This window comes from Otolemur garnettii, unplaced genomic scaffold (genome assembly GCF_000181295.1).
Source record: "Otolemur garnettii isolate 467f Iridium unplaced genomic scaffold, OtoGar3 scaffold00087, whole genome shotgun sequence".
Classification (NCBI taxonomy): Eukaryota; Metazoa; Chordata; class Mammalia; order Primates; family Galagidae; genus Otolemur; species Otolemur garnettii.
In genome coordinates, this window is record NW_003852482.1 from 3,884,570 (window position 1) to 3,904,617 (window position 20,048).

The following is a 20,048-nucleotide window of genomic DNA, read 5'->3' on the forward strand; positions in this document are numbered from 1 at the left end:
CAAAGACCAGGACAATGACCTGAGCTCTTCCAGTTGCTCTGTGACATACCAGGGAGCCTGGTGGTACACGGAATGCCATTCGTCAAACCTGAACGGCCAATATCTCAGCGGGGCCCATGAGAGCTATGCCAACGGCATCAACTGGAAGACGGGCAAAGGGTACAACTATAGCTACAAGGGGTCGGAGATGAAGGTGCGGCTCACCTAGCCCCCCGGGCCGCCACGCACCTGCTGGGAGAGCCCGCACCTACAATCACCATGGCACCAGAGACCTTGATCTGTGTCCTGCCCCCCTCTCCCCTCCCAGTGTGCTCACCCAGTGTCCACAGCTGGCCCACTGCCCCTGCCCTGTACAGCTGACACAGGCCTTGCAGCCTCCCCAGAGGGAGGTTACGCTTCTAAAACACGTTTGCTTTCTGACAGAAAGTTTGTCAACACTAAATCTGTGTTCCTGGAACGCCACTGCTTTTGAGCACTGTCCCACGTCTGTTACTCAGCAGATATTTTCTTGGGATTGGCATGTTGGGAAGAGTTGAGTGTCCATTTAGCAGGCAGCATTACTGATGTCCAGAGAGGATGGATGACTTTTAAGTGAACTTTCAACCTCCGTTAATTGGTGTGGGATGACCACCACACCCAAGTCTTCTGTGGCCTCTCAGGACTCACGGCACTTGGCACAGCTTAAAAGAGGTTGCTTTCGGCCTAGAAAACACTCATAAAAGGGCAGGCTGTTGGGGAATAGGCACTTTTCTGCTGCTTTTTTGGGCAGGCTGCCCACTGAGAAGAGAGAAAACACCCAACATCAGTCCCGGAGGAGGGAGGCGGGGGGCTCAGGTGGCTGCCCGCGCAGAAGTGACTGCAGGGGCCTTCCTCGCCCTCGCAGACCTCAGCTCAGGGGGACTGCAGGCCTCCTCGGGGAGGACACACTGGCCTTCCAGGTGAAGGGAAGAGGGTTCTCAGGATGTGAGGAGCACCAGGCATGAAGCGTGACCACGTTCAAATCCAGAACCTCTGCTCACCAAGGGACACTCAGAATAACACAAAAGTCACGGAGGGCAGAATCTCTCTGCAGCACGTATGTTATTGGTTTTCCGGTTGCTACAACTAATGCCCACAAGTGCAGAGGCATAACATAACAGAACCCTGTTCCCTTACAGCCCCGTCCGTGGGTAGCACAGCAGTCTCTCTGGGCAGGGTCGGTTCCTCCTGGTGGCTCCCGGGAAGAACCTGTGCCCAATCTTGGCCAGCTTCCAGAGGCCATTGGCATTCCTTAACTGGAACCCCTTCTTCCATGGTCACCTGACCACAGCTAGGAAAGCTTTTCCACTCTTACAACCCATGTGATTAGATCAGGCCTCCCTGGCCAAGGCAGGACGAGTGTCCATCTCCAAGTCTGTCCCATAGTCACATCAGCAAAGTCTCTCTTGCCATGGGCGGAGCTCATAGATACCAGGGCAGGAAATCTTTGGGGGGAGCCAAGGGGTATCATCCTGCCTGTCAAGACCTATAAAATATAAATCACAGAGTCACATCTCTTCAAATAATAAAAGAACTATGGGAGCTCAGTTTAAAAATAGCCTGAGATTTGAACAGATGATATTCATAAGACCGATATTTTTATAAAAAAGAACTTTACCTTATTGCCTTCCAGAGACATGCAGATTACAACCAACTGTTATAACCAGGCTGCACACGCATCAGAACCACTACAGCTAGGAAGCCCGATGACCCCAACTGCGGGAGCTGATGTGTGGGGAAGGGCTTTCTGTATGGCTGGCATCAGCGCAACCTGATGCAGCCAGCATGGAAAACAGTCTGGCACTAACTATTAGGGCAGAAGACACATGTTCCCACAACCTGCCAACTCCACTCCACACCATGATGTCCTGTCACTCGCAGGTGCGGCATGGCCAGGAATCTCTACAGCCCCAAACTGGAGTCCATCCAAGCTCCTGTCAGGAAGGAAATGGGTGAAAAAAATGCAAGGCCAGCCGCCCAGCACCACTCTGCACAGCCCTGAACATCACGCACCCTCACCACACATACAGAGCTTGAACCTCACAAATATGATAGAAAAGAAGCCAGATTCAGGACAGGGCACCCACTGACCCCACTTAGATAAAGCTTTTCAAAAGCAAAAACAACCTGTGGCATTTTGGTACTTAGGTGGTACATGTGTGTAAGAAAAATAAGTGATTACATTTGAGGGAGAGACAGGGTGTGGATGGAAAAGGGACGGGGAGGGGTGGACCTTTGGGGACCCTGTGTGGTGATTCGATTGTGTCTGCTATCCAGTGATGAAAGTACGTACGCTATATTTTTTATTTTATACACCTTTGAGTACACGTTATGTTCCACACATTAAAAAATTATTTTTTAAGGAAAGTTCATGTGCTCAGATCTGGGGACATGAGCTGGGTGCACATCTTTCCCTGACATCAGGGTCCTAGATTCAGAAACCATAAGGGCTGTCCACATCCCACCACGTCCCAGCCATAATCTCTATTTAGGTGGAAAGTCCATTAGTTGGGGCGGCACTGTTTGTCTTTAGTAGGTAAGCATTTTAAAAACCCAGGAAGATGTCAAGTTAACTGTAGAAATAGGCCAGGCTGATGCTTGTAATCCCAGCACCTTGGGAGGCAGGAGCAAGATAATCACTCAAAGATGAGAATTTGAGACCCGGGCATCATAGCGAGACCCCATCTCTACAAGAAATTTTAAAAATTAAAAAAAAATTATCCAGGTGGGGTGGTGTGTGTCTATAGTCCCAGCTTCTTAGGAGGCTGAGACCAGAGGCAGGAGGATCTCTTGAGCTCAAGTGGTTTGAGGTTGCAGTGGGCTATGACTGCATCATTGCAGTCTAGCTTAGGTGACAGAGTGAGACCCGGTCTCCAAAAAAGCTTGAAATAAAAAATAATTTTAAAAAAAATCCAGAAATGATTAATATAATGAAAGCCATAGAATTATGACTTTTGTATTAAGGAAACGGAACAGATTTGATATTTCATAGTCTTATAATGTTTAAAGAATTTGGCCTATTATAAAGAAAGTTTCATAAACCCAATCTAAAATGTGCAATTAACTAATTGACTTAAATAGTATAATACTACACAGAAATCTTAGTGCATTTATACACAGTATTGAAATAGTTCTGAGAGTTTGGGCTCATCACATTTCTAAGTTTAATCAGATTTCTTAAAATTAATTAGTACTAAGAAGGTTTTTTCACTAGACAACTAAAATACTTAAGAAAGAATTTGAATATATCCCACTTACTATTGCCATTTAAAATATTTGAAGGGATTTAATGAGCTTAATTTATAGTATCCAAAAACCCTAAAAAGGGGACTATTAAGTTTTGTAGGTCTTTTAAATAGAAAAAACAGAACTGTAAGTCAAACCTGAAATATTAAGGATGAACTAAGTTGTTTTTAGTTTAGCTTAGCTTAGCTTTCAGAAACTGAATATCAAATTCAAGTAGCAAAGCACACCTATGATGAGTCTTTTCTAATCATTTTTCCCCAAACTCACACCAGCAAAACTCAGTGAGACTTTGCAATTTGAGGATGAAATAAAATGAGCATAAAGACAGCAAATCTTCATCCTCTGTGGTTAGGGCTATTCTTCCTAGCCATGGGGTCCCCAAAGGTGGAGTGCAGGCACGGCCCCATCCAGCAACATTTTGGCATTTGTGGGCATCCACACAGCTTTGTTTTTACTCCTTTGTCTTTTCTTGTTGGCTTTCTTCTGTACTAGTTGAATATTTTTATTATCCCATCATCTCCTATTAGCTTATAACTTAAACATTCTTTTCCTGCTTCTTTGGTGTTTATGTTTGAGATTGCAACATATCTCCTTAACTTTTTATACAATTTAATAAAAATTATTCCTTCTACTATTTTGCTGGTGAAGACCTTTACACATCCTAGCTACATCTAACCCTTCCCACCTCTGTGCCGTGGCTCTGTGTGGTCATTCTTCATCTTCATCCACATTTTTACCCTTGACATTGCCCTGCAGCCCTTTCTCCATTTCCTTTTTCAGTCTGGGACTGTCTTCTTGCTGCCTGACAAACTCCCTTTCATATATTTTTTTTTAAATGAAAGTCTGCTGTTGATACATTCTGTCCGTTTCTGTTACCTGAAATGTCTTCTTTATTGTTTTCATCCTTAGCAGTATTTTAATTTGGTGTGGATGTGTGTGGCCCAGCTATTTCCCTACAGCACTTTACATGTGCATGTCCAGTATGGGTAGGTTTGATCACTCTGCGGAAAAAGGGACCTGAAATTCTCGTGGCCCCTCTAGAGGGAACATGACATTTTTCCTCTGGCTGTTCTTACGATTTTCTCCTTACCTTGATAACTCTACTGCAAGGTACTTGAAGGAGATTTTCTTTGCGTCTACTCTGCTTGGGATTCACGGAAGACATAAAGTCTTTGGACTTACGTGTTTCATGAGTTTTGGGAAATGCTGGCCTTTACCTCTTCAAATGTCACTGTTCCTCCACTCTCTCCTCTCTTTCGGATCCTCAATGACACATGCGATTCCCATTTCTACATGTGCTGTGTGGTCTCCTGAGCTAGTTTCTGTATTTGGATTATTCCTTTCTTTCCATGCTCAGCCTGGATATTTTCTATGGACCTTGACTTACATTCTAGTCCCTAATAAAGCTTATCATGGCATCTGACTTGTTTATAAATTGAAATCCACCTTTGAGTTCTTCATTTCACTTATAGAATTGCCAGTTTGTGTTTTCATCTAACTCATTATCTTCTATTTCTTCAGCCTAGAAATCATAGTTGTTTTAAATACCTTTTCAGATGTTGCTCACCCCCAGGTGGCCTGTGGATCTTACCTTCTAGATTTTTCAAAAAAAATCTCAGTTTTGGGGGAATAGTTAGCAGTTTTGGATTGAATGGTAGACAATGGTCAATAAATTGTGGTATATGTACACCATGGAATACTATGCAGCCCTAAAGAAGGATGGAGAATTTACCTCCTTCATGTTTACATGGATGGAGCTGGAAAATATTCTTCTTAGCAAAGTATCTCAAGAATGGAAGAAAAAGTATCCAATGTACTCAGCCCTACTATGAAACTAACTTATAGCTTTCATAGGAAAGCTATAACCCAATTATTGCCCAAGAATATGGGGAAAGGGGAGAGAGAGGGGAGGGGAGGGGGGAGGATAGGTGGAGGGAGGGTGATTGGTTGGTTCATGCTTATGGTTTATCCTATGGGGGTACATGTGACTCTTTCTAAATGTAGAATACAAATGTCTTAACACAATAACTAAGAAAATGACATGAAGGCTATGTTAATCAGTTTGATGAAAATATTTCAAATTGTATATAAAAACAGCACACTGTACCCCATGACTGTATTAATGTACACAGCTATGATTTAATAAAAAAAATTAAAATAAAAACTGGAAGGTATTTTTTTAAAGTCAATTTTTTTTTCTAGGTATAATTTAAATACAGTAAAGTTAATTTACTTTAGTATAGTTCTAAGAATTTCCCTGTGATTTTTCCTTTGGTTTATTCAAAATGGTATAATTTTACTGCTAAAATATTTTACTGCTAAAATATTGAGATTTTTCTAGATATCTTTCTGTTACTGTTATCTGGTATCAGGGTCAAAGAATAGACACGTATTTACTCTGACTTCAACTATCTTCCATTAACTAAGGTTTATTTCGTGGCCCAGAGTATGGTCTATGATGGCAAAAGTTAGCCTAAACTTGAAGAGAATGTATATTCTTCTGCCATCTGTTGGAAGCATCTATACATGCAAACCAGATTGACTCGGTTGAAGACGGGGTTCACGGCTTTTATGTTCTTACTGAATGTCTCCCTGCCGATCCCACAGATTACAGAAAGGGAAGGGTGAAGTCCCTGTCGGGGAAGGTTTCTCCTTCCAGTTCTCCCATGCTTTTCGGAAGCTTCATTTTCAGATGTGTACACTTCCAGGATCATCCGTCTCCTTGTTGAACTGACCTCTTATCAACAAGTAATAGTCCCCCTTGTCTTTGATAATCTTTGTTCTGAATTCTACTTCATCTGAAATTAACACAGGATGTCCCAAAGTTTGCCATATATAGGGAAAAGGGGGAATTGTAACTAAACGTACCTTTATTTACAAAATATTCATTATAATTTTTTTTTTTTTGTAGTTTTTGGCTGGAGCTGGGTTTGAACCCGCCACCTCCGGCATATGGGGCCAGCACCCTACTCCTTTGAGCCACAGGCACTGCCCTATTCATTACAAATTTTTACAAAATATTCATAAACTATCCTCTACATGATGGCCACCCCTCTGTAAAATTGCTCAGGATTGCTGCATCTTCTCAGTGGTTAACCTTTAACATTATATTATGTCTTTTCCTGTCTTGGGTAATTTTCTTTTCTCTGAAGATGACTTTATCTGATATTATAATAATAGAGCACTCCTGCTTTCTTTTGACTAATGTTTGCATGATGTATATTTTCCCATGTTTTTACTTTCAATTTGTCTGTAGCATTATATTTAAAATAAGATTCTTTTAGACAGTGTAGTGTAGTCACACTTTAAAATAGACTTTGCTAATCTCTCTCTTTTAACTGGTATATTTAGACCATTCACCTTTAATGTAATTATTGAACTGTCAGGCCCATTATTCCTGCTGGAAGAGAGCAGATCTAGCTCCCCTGTAGGCCTCCACAGTATCTCTCTGGGTGGGAGGGGCTGAGTGCCTCTTCACCATTCTCCATGAGGTCTCTGCTAACACTGTAGGGGAGGGGTGGTCTCACTGTTACTGGCAGATGGTGAAAGTCCTCAATCTCCACTAGGCTTCCTGATCCCAGCCCAGTGGGGAAGTAGATGAGTGACCCATTACTGCTGGGGGTGGGTGGGTGGAAATTCAGTCTCTCTGTATGGGCTCTGCTGACAGTGCAGGGGTGGAAGGGACTTGTCACTGGCTGGGGTTGGGGGATGATGAAAGTACCTTTTCTGACACCATACCATTCCACATCGGGGGTGCTGGGATGCTTCATTATAGCCTAATGAAGGCAAAAGCTAGGCTGCCTTCCTTCCTAGCCTTCGCTGGTATGGGAGGGGGTGGGTCATTGTATTTGATTAGAGTACAGAAATTATTATCTAAACATTTTCTGTCTTGCTAGTTCACTCCCTTCCTGAACCTTTGGATAAATGGGGCAGGCTTTTACCAGAGTTGTTTGTTTATTTGGTTGGCTGGTTGATTGGTTGTGCTTATTTGTGTTACCAGGTTGCCAGCTTCTTCAAGTCAGGGATTTTAGTTATATTTCTTGAAAGCAAATGGCAGAAAGTATGCCTGCTCCACTTTATGAGAGCAGAAGTTTCTCTGTGTTTATTTCCCTAATGGCTCTTCTCTCTATTGCTCCATTCAGACAACTTCTGTTAATGTATCTTCAAGGTCACTGATTCTTCTGTCATCTTTGTTCTGGTATTGGTCTCATCCAGGGAAATCGTATTTCTGTTCATGCATTTTTCATTTCTAAACTTTTCATTTGTTTATATTTTACAGCTTCTAGTTCTTCAATGAGAAAGTCTATCCTTCCATTCATTTCAAGAGTGTTTGGTTTTACTTCTTAGAACATGGTTATAATGACTGCCTTCAAGCTTCTGATGCTCCTAACACTTGGTCATATCAGGATTGGTGAATGGTGACTGTCTTTTTCTTGCAGAGTTGTTTGTGTTTTCCTAGTTCTTTGCATCCTTTCTGCAATTTTGGATTGTATCCTGGACATTTTGAATATCATGTTATGAAACTCTAGGTTCTTTTAAAATCTTGGGGGATAATGTTGACTTTGTTGTTTTAGCAGGCAATTTATCCAACTACTCTCAGACTATAGGTTCTGTTTTGCCTTCACTGTATAGGTTTTTTCCTCCAAATTTTATGTTCTCTCTTTGATCTGTCTTTGTTACTTTTCAGATCATCAGGCTTTTGTGTTTTGCCATTTGTTTTATGCTTATTGTGGTGATTTGAAAATGTGTCTCCCCTCAAAGATTCCCTCCCCTAATTCCTAGTGCTTACAAAGATGAGCTATCAAACGTGGTTATGTAATGTTATGTGGCAAAAGGGATTTGAGATGTAGTTAAGGTTGCTAATCAGCTGAGATTGAGTTAAAAGGGAGACTATCAGGGTGCTTCTCATCTAATACATGAGCCCTTTAAAGGGGAACAGTTTTTCCTCTGGCAGGTAGCAGGAGGGGAGTGTGAGGAGAGTTTGACACACCATTGCTGGCTTTGAAGATGGAGAGTTATGTAAAAGGACCTGATAGGGATCTGATAGCTAAGAGCAGCTCCCAGCTGACAGCCAGTAAAAAAATAGAAACCTCCATTTCCAGTTCTACAAGGAACCGGATTCCAGAAGCAACCTGAAGGAACCTGGATGCTGCTTCTTCCCCAGACTCTCCAGTTGAGAATACAGTTTGGCTCACACCTTGATCTCATCCTTGTGAACCCTAAGCAGAGGACCTGAGCGCCCACCCAGAGCACTGACCTACAGTACTGTGGTCAATAAATGGGTACAGTTTGTAGTGATTGGTTATGCAAGAATAGAATACTAATAACACACTCACCTTGGCTGGCATGAGAAATTATGGACTTTGTTTTTAAAAGACTGATTTAATGAGATAACGTGAAGCCAGGCAGGTTTCCATTTGCTCCCTGGGCTGTGCTCTGGCACTTGAAATCCAGTTCCATTGCTGACATTGCCAGTGCACCTGTGTGACTTGAAACTAGATTGCAGTGTGAGAGACAGCCAGTGTGCACCAAGGTGCCCTTACCTCCAAGACACAGACTTTCATAGCAGCTGCCCTAATGTGCGTGTTGCCTAACCTGAGTCCTCATGCCCAGCAAGCCCCAAACTCTTACCTTGGGTCTCCTGCAGCCTGCTAAGCTGCTGAAGCTTCCCCTACGCAGCCTCAAAACCTCCCTGATTGGCAAGTGACCCCAGCCAAAGATTTTCGCAAATGCTCCACTCTGGGTCTCAACTTCTGATAGTTCTTCACTCTTCTGGTCATCTGTGCTTAAGAAGAGTAACTCTGAATTTTGCCCACCTTTTTGTTTTCAGAAGAAAGTTTGGGCTTTGTCTTCTAACCCATCCTTACTGGAAGTGGAGTCTGCATTTCCAGGCCTAGGTTCTAATTTTACGGTTGTTTTTCCATCTTACTAGAGTTTGCACATTTAGCATTTTTTTAAATGGTCACTTAGTGTTCATTTAAGGAAATGGACATCCTCTTATTATTGAATACTTTGATTCTACCCAGTGATTAACGCATTTATGTGCAGCTTTTTCTCTTAATGTTGATTTTTCTAAGCATAAATTTCCTGGTGAGCTTACAAGCTTTCCTGTAAGCTCCTATAGTGTTGTAAGTGATATAGTACAAGTCAGACTTAGATTATTAAGCTACATCCCCATAAAACACTTTATTTAAGGCATGTAAGTAGTCATTGTTGTTACTTTGATCCTTATTCAGGGTTTTTAAAATATTTGAATTTGCTTTCTATTCAGACAGTCCTCCCTGGCATCCTGAGGGGCCGCGGGGGACTCTGGAAGGCTGGGCATGGCTGGGGCAGGCTTGGATGTCAGCTTTGCCCATGGGATGTGCTGCCATGAGGTTTCCTGCCACGGGTCATCATCCAAATGGCAGGAAGTGCTTCAGGTATCACCCGCTGAGATGTGGGCTTCAAAGGTCTGGGATGGGGCCCCTGAATCTGTACTCTGAAGAGTCTCCCAGGTGGCTCTGATGGATGGCCAGGCATGGGAACCACTGATGTGCCAACTTCAGAGGGCTGGGTGGGCAGCCTAATAGTCTCAGTGCAAGTAAAAGAAAGCTGAAGACCTTCTGGCTTATCAGAGCAAAACTTATAGCAGAAGAAGACAGCAGTCTATCTGGGTGAGAGAGCTGAGCAGACTGACATAAAGAGGTTTCCATTAGAATCCACACGTGCACAGCTGAGAAGCAGGAGCTGCACAGCCAGGCAGCGGCTGGCTCAGGCAGGGGCAGTGCCCGGCCACCCACAATCCTGAGCGTCTCATGCTCTGGAAACGCCTACGTAGCTTTGGAGGAGGCTACCCAGAGTCAGGTAGGCCTGATATGTGGTGGCCTGGGGTTTGGGGGTTTTTCCTTGTTTTCTCAGATATCATTCTGTCCTTGATCCCCTTGTCTTGGCCACCAGCCCAATAGGGGCCCTTTCTGACAACCCTGGGACTTACTGCCGAGCTGCTCGTGTGACCCACTGGAAAGATCAGCTCTTAGAGAGAAGAAGAGCCACATTTGACAAGAGGAGGGCCTTCCAATGTCACCAGCAAACATCCCAGGCCAGGTTGTTCAAGGTGGTAGTGAGCTTCTCATGCCTGTGAGTCTGCTCGGAGCTGCTGAGGCTCTGACTCTAATTCTGGGGGAAAGAAAGGATGGACCACAGCAGCTGCCCCTTATTTCCCAGTTCTGAGATGCGATGATTTGTATTTCAACCCTGATTAGCATCTAGAAAACCCCTCCTGCCTGGGACGGCTTTGGGCTAGGGAAGGGCCCTATCTGCTACCTTGGGACAAATGGACCTTTCTAGATTGTCCCCGGCCTTGTTTCCCATCTGGGACTTGTGCCATGTCTTGGGGTGGGCGAGCAGGGCTCCTAGCCCCCTGGAAAGCTGCAGCAGATAACTGGCTGCTCCCACCCAGATGGCCTCGGGCTGATTAGTCACAGTGACAATGACAATCAAACGGAGAAGCTCAAGTACAGCCAAGGAACTGGCAGGAGGCAACGCTGGCACAGTGCCCAGGGTGCGCTTTAGAGCCAGCAGGAGAAGGCAGGTTTCTTCTCTCCTCTGTTCTTGCCTGCCCTTGCCTGGGCCACCTCCTTGTAAAGATCTGGGATGGCCTTATTTAAACAAGTGTCCGTCACCTCCCAGGGCCGCCATCGTCCCAGGTAGGGCATGGAGGGAGAGCTGGCCCTGCAGAGCTTCAAGGAGCCAGGGTACTTCTGCTGTGTGGCTCCCGTCCTCTCTTCCTGAGCGACATCTTGGAGGTGATGTGTTTCGTTGCTAATTTATCCCCATGCCTCCCACGTCTTCCATCCTAATGGACTCTGTCTCCCTTGAAGATTTCAGCTGGGCAGGAAGGATCTTTCCTACAAGGTTGAATCATTCTGTTCAAAAAAAGCATTCTGCTGGTCTTTGTTACTCAAGAGCTTTAAAAATCTCATCTCTTACTGTTCAGGGTCTAAAAATGTTCAGGCATTTTCCAGCCCTACAAGACCTCCAATTCCTACATTCTTTATTCCATTTTATTCCTGCTTGCAAACGACTAAGCTGTTCCCTGAGCTCTTCTTTCTCTGGTAACACCTAGTCAGACAGCCAATAAAAATAAACACACGCTATGAGAATTCTGTTTTCCAAGCTGTTCCCTTGGAGCTACAAAGGACGTTCCATGAAGCCGCCTTCGAAGTTATTGGAGGCAACACTTTGATCAAACAGAAATCTTCCTCCTGCAGCCCCCATCTGGCTGCCAGGCCGGTGTTTGGCCCATGCTGCGAATTCGGGATCTGCGTTGCAGAGCCGTTGCAGTTCTGGGATCTGCCCAAGTCCGCGGGAGTGTAGATCCACGCAGCTGCTGTGACACAAAGCCACTGGGGGTCACGGGTCACCATCTCTCCTTGTGCTTCAATGCAGGCTGACAAAGGGCCTTGGGGGACTCCCTGGGACATGGGGACAAACCATGCACATGGAGATTCAAGGCCGGGGCTCCTGGGAACCTGCCCGTGCTTCTACCTGTGGGCTCAATCTCATGCTTTCCCAAATCCTCCTAAGGGTTCAATTCTTTGGGTAGTTTCTTACCGCCTAAGCATCCCTGGTGGATTTTTTAGCCTGGTAGGTACCCCATTGACTAATAAGTCTTCCCGATGTGATCCCATCTAACTGCAAGAGAAGTTTAGAAACATGGCCTTTCTGTGTCCTCAGGAGGAGAAAGCAGGTCCACAGGACACAGCATTATCTCTGTGAAACGTCAATAGGAAACCTGCAGCCATGACGGGAGTGTGTGGCAGAGGCGCCCCCTCCTTCCCCACGGGTTCACCGTTTCTGCATCTGTAAGAACAGGGACCATCTTTATTTGCGCTGAAATTTGAAAATCTACTGGGGCCGTATAGGGGGTAAGAAATTACCCAAAGAATTCATTCCCAGGAGGATTGAGGAGAGCATGGGACTGAGCCTACAGGGAAGAAGCACGGGGCAGGCCCCCAGGAGCCCCAGCCTTGAGCCTCCCACGTGCCCAGGAGCCCTGGCCCCCAGGAGCCCCGGCCTTGAGCCTCCCGCGTGCCCAGGAGCCCTGGCTCCCAGGACCCCTGGCCTTGCGTCTCCTGCGGGCACAGTTTGTATGGTGCCATCAGAAAACGCCTTGTTCTCCGGTGAACTATGAACTCCTTCAGAGAAGGAATTGACTCACCTGTACCCAGGAGAGGACTCTGTGCCTGGCAGGTGTCCCATGGGGGTACTGGGAATGGGCTTTCCCCATTAACTGGGTAATTAGTGTCATTTTAGTGAAGAAAAGAGGTCATGCCAGTCAGCTGGGTTTCCCGAAGCCTGTATCTTCCTTTCCCTGGGAGGAAAAGACCCAGGATTTTTGTCTTTTTTCCTCTGTTACTTTTGACTGAGGCCACTGAGACTCCTCTTAGTGTGACCAACCATCCTCTATCCTGTGTGCCCAGGACTGGGGCTCCCCAGGAGATGGAGTGCTCAAGTGCCCAGGACAAGCTGGACAGGTCCCAGCTGCCCAGGACAAGCTGGTCACCACTCATTTCCTGGTTACGGGCTACTGGGAGAGGAAGGGAGCCCACGGGTGCAGAGGGACCAAGGGACAGGAGCAAACACCCAGAGAGCAGGAGGGAGAGGGATGGGAGGCCTGAGCCCTGGCTCTAGAGCAGCCACAGTCTCTCCAAGATGCACTGCTCTGGCCTAGGGCAGACCCTACATTTTGCCCTTTACTCTTCTCCCCTCTTTCCACCACCTCTCAGAAATCCACCTCCAGCTCTGCCCACCTCCCAGGCAGTATTCCCTCCCTCCTTGGGTGCTTTAAAGGGCAAAACTCAGAACTAAGGCACGGGTGTGGTCCAACCTGTGCAGAGATGAGAGTGGCAGTGTCCTCCCTTGTTCTAGATGTCATGTCTTTGTTAAAGTGGCCTAAAACCCCACCCTACCCTGGTAAGCAAGGTCATGTTCCACCTGGACCCAGCAGAGCCTGAAGCCAACAATAGGGCCCCTTCCAACTTCTTTGCTTGTAAACTGCACTTAAGGCATCTAGCCACCGGCAGAGCTCATAGACCCTGGGCCAAGGGAAGGGACAGGAGACGGGTGTGTGTGGGGGGGGTTGGTGTGTAGAGGTAGGAATCACCCTGGCTTCAGAGTCTGGGGGGTTTGCCAGTCACAGGCCCCCCAAAATCAGCTACGTTGGAGGGTGAACAGTATCTTTACACCAGAAGAGAAAGAAGGAAGCCAGCTGTCATCTGCCCCCATGGCTTCTGAAGGCAGTGAAGGCAGACAGTGTGGCCACAGCTCAGACCCCGGGAGTGTGGCTCATGACAGGGACCCACAGCCAATGGCTCCTCCTCCCAGGGGAACACCATGGCGGGAATGGAGGCCTCCAGAGGTAAGGACCTCACCTGCACCAGGGCCACTGCCTCCAACGCCCCCCAGACCTGTGGTACACCATGGACCCTGTGTTGGAGCATACTATCCTCACTCCCCAGGGCCTCCAAATCCTATTATCTGTGTCATATGAGAACAAAGACTCATAGAGGTCAACTGACTGGTCCTAGGTCACACAGCCCAGGGCCAAAAGCCCCTACGCTTCACCAACCGAAAGAGAGAGGGTGCTGCTCTCAGAGGAGGCAAGTTCTACTGGGGCTCCTCGCGTGAGAGCCAAAAACCCAGCTGCTCACAAGCTGGGCCGTGTGGCCAGGGTGGGCCCCACATACATGCTGACAGCAGACTGGGGCCAGGGGAAAAAGGTCCCAGCCTTGGCCCTGGCCTTGCCTGAGGACTGGACAGGAGGGGTGTGGGGTGGTGGTCAGGCTGCAGCAAAAGTGTGTGTCCAAGGGTTGGAGAGTCTCTGGGTGCAGGCATGGAAGGTTCCGAAAAGGGTTCCATAATGGCAGCCCCCTGCCATCCGGGAAGGGCACACAGGGAAGACAGAACCATAAATCGGACCAGAATCTGGAGAAGTCAAGGCACCAGGACACAGAGGGGCATCCTGTGGGCAGCCTGGTGCATGAAAACCCCAGGAAGGAGGGCCTCCATCCGTATGGCACTGCACCTTCAAAAGGGGTCCTCGGAGGTAGAGGACAGCCTAGGCCTGGATCTGGTCCAGGGCCTCCCTTCTGCAGATAGGTTTCTGGGTGGACTTTCCGACCTTCCAAATAATTAGCATCTCTACCAGATGGGACAGGCTCTGTCCCAGCTGGCCCCACAGCTGGCCTGGGCCTTCCTGACATCTGCTGGTCACTCCTACCCAAGTAAGGCTTCCCCAGCTGAGTGTCTTTCCTTCTCTGACCACAGAAACCCAGAGATCACAGCTGCATCAACACTGTGTGGCCTGCTGTCCACAGCTCCCCATAGGAGCTGCCCGCTTCTCCCGTCCTCCAGACAGCAGAGGCCTGGGCCCTCCAAAGCACAGGAATGGAGGGGGCAGGGCCCAGCTGAAGGAAAGGCCATCTCTGGGGACAGGCCTGGCCTGCGTCCAGGCTCAAGCTGGCTCCAGCCCCCTGCTCCTGGAGGAGATGGGCACCCTGGGTCTGTCCTGTGGCCCAGAGTTGCTAGGGCTCTCGGGGCAGAGCAGCCCCTGCAGCTCCAGGTGCCCACTCAGTGCCAGCCCGTCCCACAGTGGCCTGGGCAGCACAGCCCTTCTGCCCACTAGCCATTCTCACTTCCCCGAAATGGCACGGATACACGCCCTGACTGGTGTGTGTGCATGTGCGTTTGCAGACACGGTGCATGTGAATGTGTGTCTACGTTAGGCTCATTGCACAAACCCCCTTGCCCTCCCAGATACTATCACCTGCGTTTCTTATAAATACTTTTAAAAATCTTATCAAATCCCAAAAGTAACAGAGTATTTGTAAATAAAGTACAGCAAGGCTTAAATTAAATATTTGTAAAAGTAGTTTTTTAGCTTATCTCTCAATTAAGCAAGTTTTAAAAGCAATTTTTTTCAAAATTTCTGACTTCTCAGTCCAAATGTATTTCTATACTTAACAGCTTCACTTTTGCCTTCCACGGTAAAGACAACACTTAAGAATTTAGGTTTTTCATCGAGACATTTCTCAAGATGTCAGTCCCAGCCGCAGAGAATGATGCATTTTAGGGCGGGTCTAGACTCTGAGGTGCCAATTTGGTGACATCCCACCTCACAGGGTTTCCTGTCTCTGCTGGAGCCATTGGCAGGAGAAGAAGCAGCCAGCCCATCTCAGGAGTGGAGTCGCATAGGGAACCCTGTCACAGCCTGACTGTGTCCCCTGAGCTTGCATCCAAACTCTTTGCTGTCCTAAAAGATGGTGATCAGAGCCAGTGGCCTGAGCATGAGGCCGTCCCACACATCCAGCAGCCCCACACATCTTCCAGCCCCTGTTGTCACCTGTTACGTATCACACCCTCAGGAAGCACATCCATAGGGAAGGGAAGAGATGACTGGGGGGATGTGACCATGGCATTGCCCTTCACTGAGTTATAAACCGCCACATTTGCCAGCTTGTCAGCCTCTACCCCAGGACGGGTCAGTTCCCGAGTGGGTGGGCAAGGTGCCGTCCCACAAGCCCATCAGGCAGCAAGGGACCCCCCCTCTCTCCAGTGGCCACTTTCTGTGCCCAGTTCAGCTTTGTCCTGTCCTGGCTCATCGTAGGTCTCAGAGGGCAGTGGTTTTGGAAGCCTGAGATTGGAGAGGTGTCCACTCAGAGGAAACCGGGGGCTGCCTTGGGGAAGAGTCCCAGACAGGCAATGTGCTCATGTTCTGTTTGGGAGGAGATTTGTGAACCTGATTTAACAAACTTAGAGAGAGGATGTAGCCACTTTGGTTTTTTTTTTTTTTTTTTTTTAGAGATAGAGTCTCACTTTATCACTCTTGGTAGAGTGCTGTGGCATCACAGCTCACAGCAACCTCCAACTCCTGGGCTTAGGTGATTCTCTTGCCTCAGCCTCCCGAGTAGCTGGGACTATAGGTGCCCGCCACAACACCTGGCTATTTTTTGTTGCAGTTTGGCCAGGGCCAGGTTTGAACCTACCACCCTTGGTATATGGGGCCAGCACTCTACTCACTGAGCCACAGATACTGCCCGGGATGTAGCCACTTTGGACCCTCTGCTTCTTTCCACACAGAGGATGGGCCAGGATATCACAGGAGGGATAAGGGGACCCAGATGGCAGCACAGAGCTCAGAAGCAACCATGCTGGGACACACAAAGCCCCCAAATCCTCACCAGGCTGCCAGGCAGAGAAGGAGGAGGCAAGTCCTCTCAAGGTGGATGGGGAGGTGGCAGGGGAGAGGAGCAGGCCCCGACCTCAGCAGACACCAGTTCCTGTGCCAATGTCACTTCCCTTGGAGATGGCTTACCTGAGAAAAGCCCTTTCTTTTCCTAATCCACACATGTGCTGGGCTACAGGGTGGGGCAGATTTAGCCTGGACATTTGCAGCCAAGGGAACGGAGGGCACGTGCCACCTTGATGACGTTGGGCCTGGGCTGGCTGGTGGCTGGCCCGGCAGTGGGGTTTTCCCTCTCTGGTGGGGACGTGGTCTGTCCTCACTGCAGGGGCACTGGTCAGGCAGGGAGGTGATTCAGGGCAGAGCCCTGGTCGTGGAGGCCACCCTGACTGAGGGGTCACCCCCCTCCTCCATGCCATGTGCCCTGGGCAAGTCGTCTCGCCCCTCTGAGCTTCTGTCCCTCCCTTTCCCTGCCGAGTGGGATAGATCACCCCGGCTCCTGCCCTGTAGCGCAGTGTCATCATCTGGTGGTTTCCGTCTGCTGTATTCATAGCCTACATCAGTGTGTGTCAGTGTCGGGGGAGGAAGCGAGGAAGAGGGTGAACACAGGTCCTCCCCGCTGGGCCCAGGGGATCCACCTCGTCCCTGCACACGTGGAGGGAGACCTCACTCAAGGGTGCAGAGCAGGTTGGTGCAGGACCAGGGCTGACGCAGAGACTTCGTTTTTTTAAATTAGATAACTTAAACTTAAGATAGAGGGCTTAGTATGAAAGTAATGTGCTGTTATTGGATCATTTATCAACCTAGAAGTGTTTAAGAAAGAAAACGAGGCTGTGTGCGTACCCCTGCCCTGGATGGTGCACACTGTGCCCGGAGGTGACTTTTCATCCCTCCCGCCCGTGACACCACCCTGTACGACCATACTGAGCTCCCAGGGTGCGTGCAGACCCCGCATTTCTCAGACTCCATTCCTGCAACCACTCGTGAAGTCCACAGCACAGCCCAGGGCCCAGACAGCAGCTGCTCTGTGAGCTGAGAGCCTGTATCTCATGCGCATTCTAGAAACTCCGGCTAGACTCTCCACAGGCCTGGGCCCAAAGCAAGTTCCCAATCCTCCACCGAAGCCCCAGGTGTGTGGAATCAGGACCTCGGAGGAGGGGCCCAGAGTTTGCTTTTTCAACCTGCTGTCCCTTGCACTGGAGCCCACAGCTGGGCACCTCAGTGTCCTCCTGGGGGCCCAGGGAAGGAGGTTGAAGACTCGTGGGGATGACATCAGCCTCACGCTGCTACATGAGGGTTGCCGGGGAAGCTACCTCTCCCCAGAGCCAGCAGATCCTGGACTGGAAGGCCTGTGGTGCTGGGTGCTCACCCAGCTCAGACTCCGTCCCAGGGATGGAGTGATGGCACAGTGGCTGCCCCGCTGGCACTGCCAGTACTGCCCCACAGCTCTGAGACTGTGAGTCCTGTGCATGGACGAGGACACAAGGCCAGAGAGACTTGAATGTCCATCCTCCCCATCACGGGTAGGCGAGTAGAGGGAGGCCCCTCTCTGAGGTGCAGCATTCAGCTGGGGCCTCTGCAGAGCAGCCATCCTGCTGGACATGGAGGCACGGCCTGCTGTGCAGGATGCGGCCACAATGGCCCTGTAGACTTTCAGGGGTGGGACGTTTCCAGGGAGGTGCCCTGAGTTCACTCACCCGGACGGCCAGGCCACACCAAGGAGGGTGACCAGAGGCTGGTAGGGCCCCAGGTTCCCATGGTCTTTGTTCCTAAACACCCTGCACTCTCACAGGGTGGGAGAAAGCAGCCCCCCCAGGTTCAATTTCTTGTCCCAAGAGTGACAGCCACTTGCTCTTGGCTGGCTTGGTGGTGCTGGCAGAAGCTGCTAGATCACCTCCAAGGCTGCTTTCTCTGCACCCTTCAGGGTCCCCACAGAGACTCAGGTCCCTAAAGAGGGGAAGGTCCTGCCCCAGGGGGCAAAGCCCATCTGTAACCAGAAGATGCCAAGAGCCCAGGGTAAGGCGAGGAAGGTTTGCCAAGGGCATTATGCCACACAGATGCCTCTCCCTTGTCTGCGTCCCCCGAGCTCTTACTCATGGCTGGCGCTGGTCACTGGCCAGTGGTGTGGGTCTCACGGTGACTCTTCTGCCATGTAGTCAGGGATCTGGGATACTTTCTGGCAGGCTTGGAAATTGCCACTCCAAGGCCCAGGAAGTCTACCAAGTGGGGAGAAGAGAGAGAGTGGGAGGTGTGGTCTCACTGCCTCCTGGGGTCAATATGCAGGGCTGAGTTTCCCCATGCAAGAGGGACAGGAGAGGGGGCTGGTGGCTTGGGGGACACAGGGCCCAGGTGCAGACCCATGTGGGAGACTTTGACTGTGGTTGAAGGGCTTAACTGGCAGGGAGGGTGAGACCAGACCCTTTTGTCACTAGGGCTCGTGGACCCCATAAGCCTGAGACCAGGAATCCTGCCTGTAGGCCCTCTGGGTTTTGGTGGCTTGTCCCCACCTCCTGGAGAAGGGATAACCCAGAGCAAATGCTCGCCTGGGACTGCAGCAGCTTAGAGACAGACAGTAGTGGGTCTGTGCCCATAGCCCCAGGGCCTGGAGCCCCGGAGACGGAGAATCCAGGGCTGTGCCTTCAACTCCAGCCCCCGCCAGCCCCACCAGGATGCTGTGGTGCTTCTTCCCTTAGTGTTCACAGAAGAAAAACTTGGGTCGTGATACCAGCTCAGCACAGACATGCAGGAAGTGAAAATGCCACCAGATACCATTTCAGTGCCCATGGTTTGTGTGGTCTCAAGACTGAACTAGTCAAACCCTCAGGTTTGATGGTGTTGAAGGTTAGCCCTCTGTAGACTATGCCAGGTGCTGTCAGAGATGAGCCTGACTGGAAGACATCGGCTTCAGGCAAGTGGCCAATGGAACCAGGGAAGTGGCCTGGTGGCATCTTCCTCCAAGTCCTGAAGTCACTGGCAGAGGAGCCAGGCCCTTGGAACTATCCAGTCAAACCCAGAAGTGTTCTGCCCCAAATTCTTGGTCCTTAGTAACCTCCCTTAACTACATGATAGTCATCTTTCTTAGTAGAAACATTTTTTTTTGAGACAGTCTTACTCTGTCACCCTGGGTAGAGTGCCGATCACAGCTCTGTAATAACCAAGCCCCCAGCCCTAATTCCCCCCGCAAGACCAGTGGGGAATGTAAAAAACCCCCTACCCTGAAAAAGGGAATTTCTCCTAAGTCTTTTAGCCTCAGACCCCACAAGGGTGGAGAAGTTAAATTCTGGGAAGAAGCTTGAAGATAAGAAAAGAAGGAAAGGAGGAGTGAATTCCAAATAAAGCCCCAGGTGAAAAGGTCCAAGTTGTTCTTGGAAGTTTACCCAACTTTTGTGCCCTCGCTTTGTACCCCTGAACTATGTAACTTCCATCTCAGGACCTACGAAGTAATGTATTTGTGATGTATCTTGTGATTTATGAATCAACATGTACCCCCACCCTGTGACCCTGCCTTAACTGCTCTGATTGGCTTCTGTATTGCACTAGCTTGCTGACCATGCACGAC

At 48.9% G+C, this 20,048-nt stretch overlaps 1 protein-coding gene across 1 annotated transcript in view; it reads left to right on the plus strand.

Annotated features, from left to right (window-relative positions):
- LOC100962383 (ficolin-1) overlaps window positions 1–462 on the plus strand; it is a 5,005-nt gene extending 4,543 nt beyond the window's left edge. Inside the window, exon 5 of the mRNA XM_023516096.1 lies at window positions 6–462. Within this exon, the coding sequence (XP_023371864.1) occupies window positions 6–208 (203 nt within the window). The 3' untranslated portion in view covers window positions 209–462. The remainder of the gene's footprint in view (window positions 1–5) is intronic.
- The last annotated feature ends 19,586 nt before the right edge of the window (window positions 463–20,048 follow it).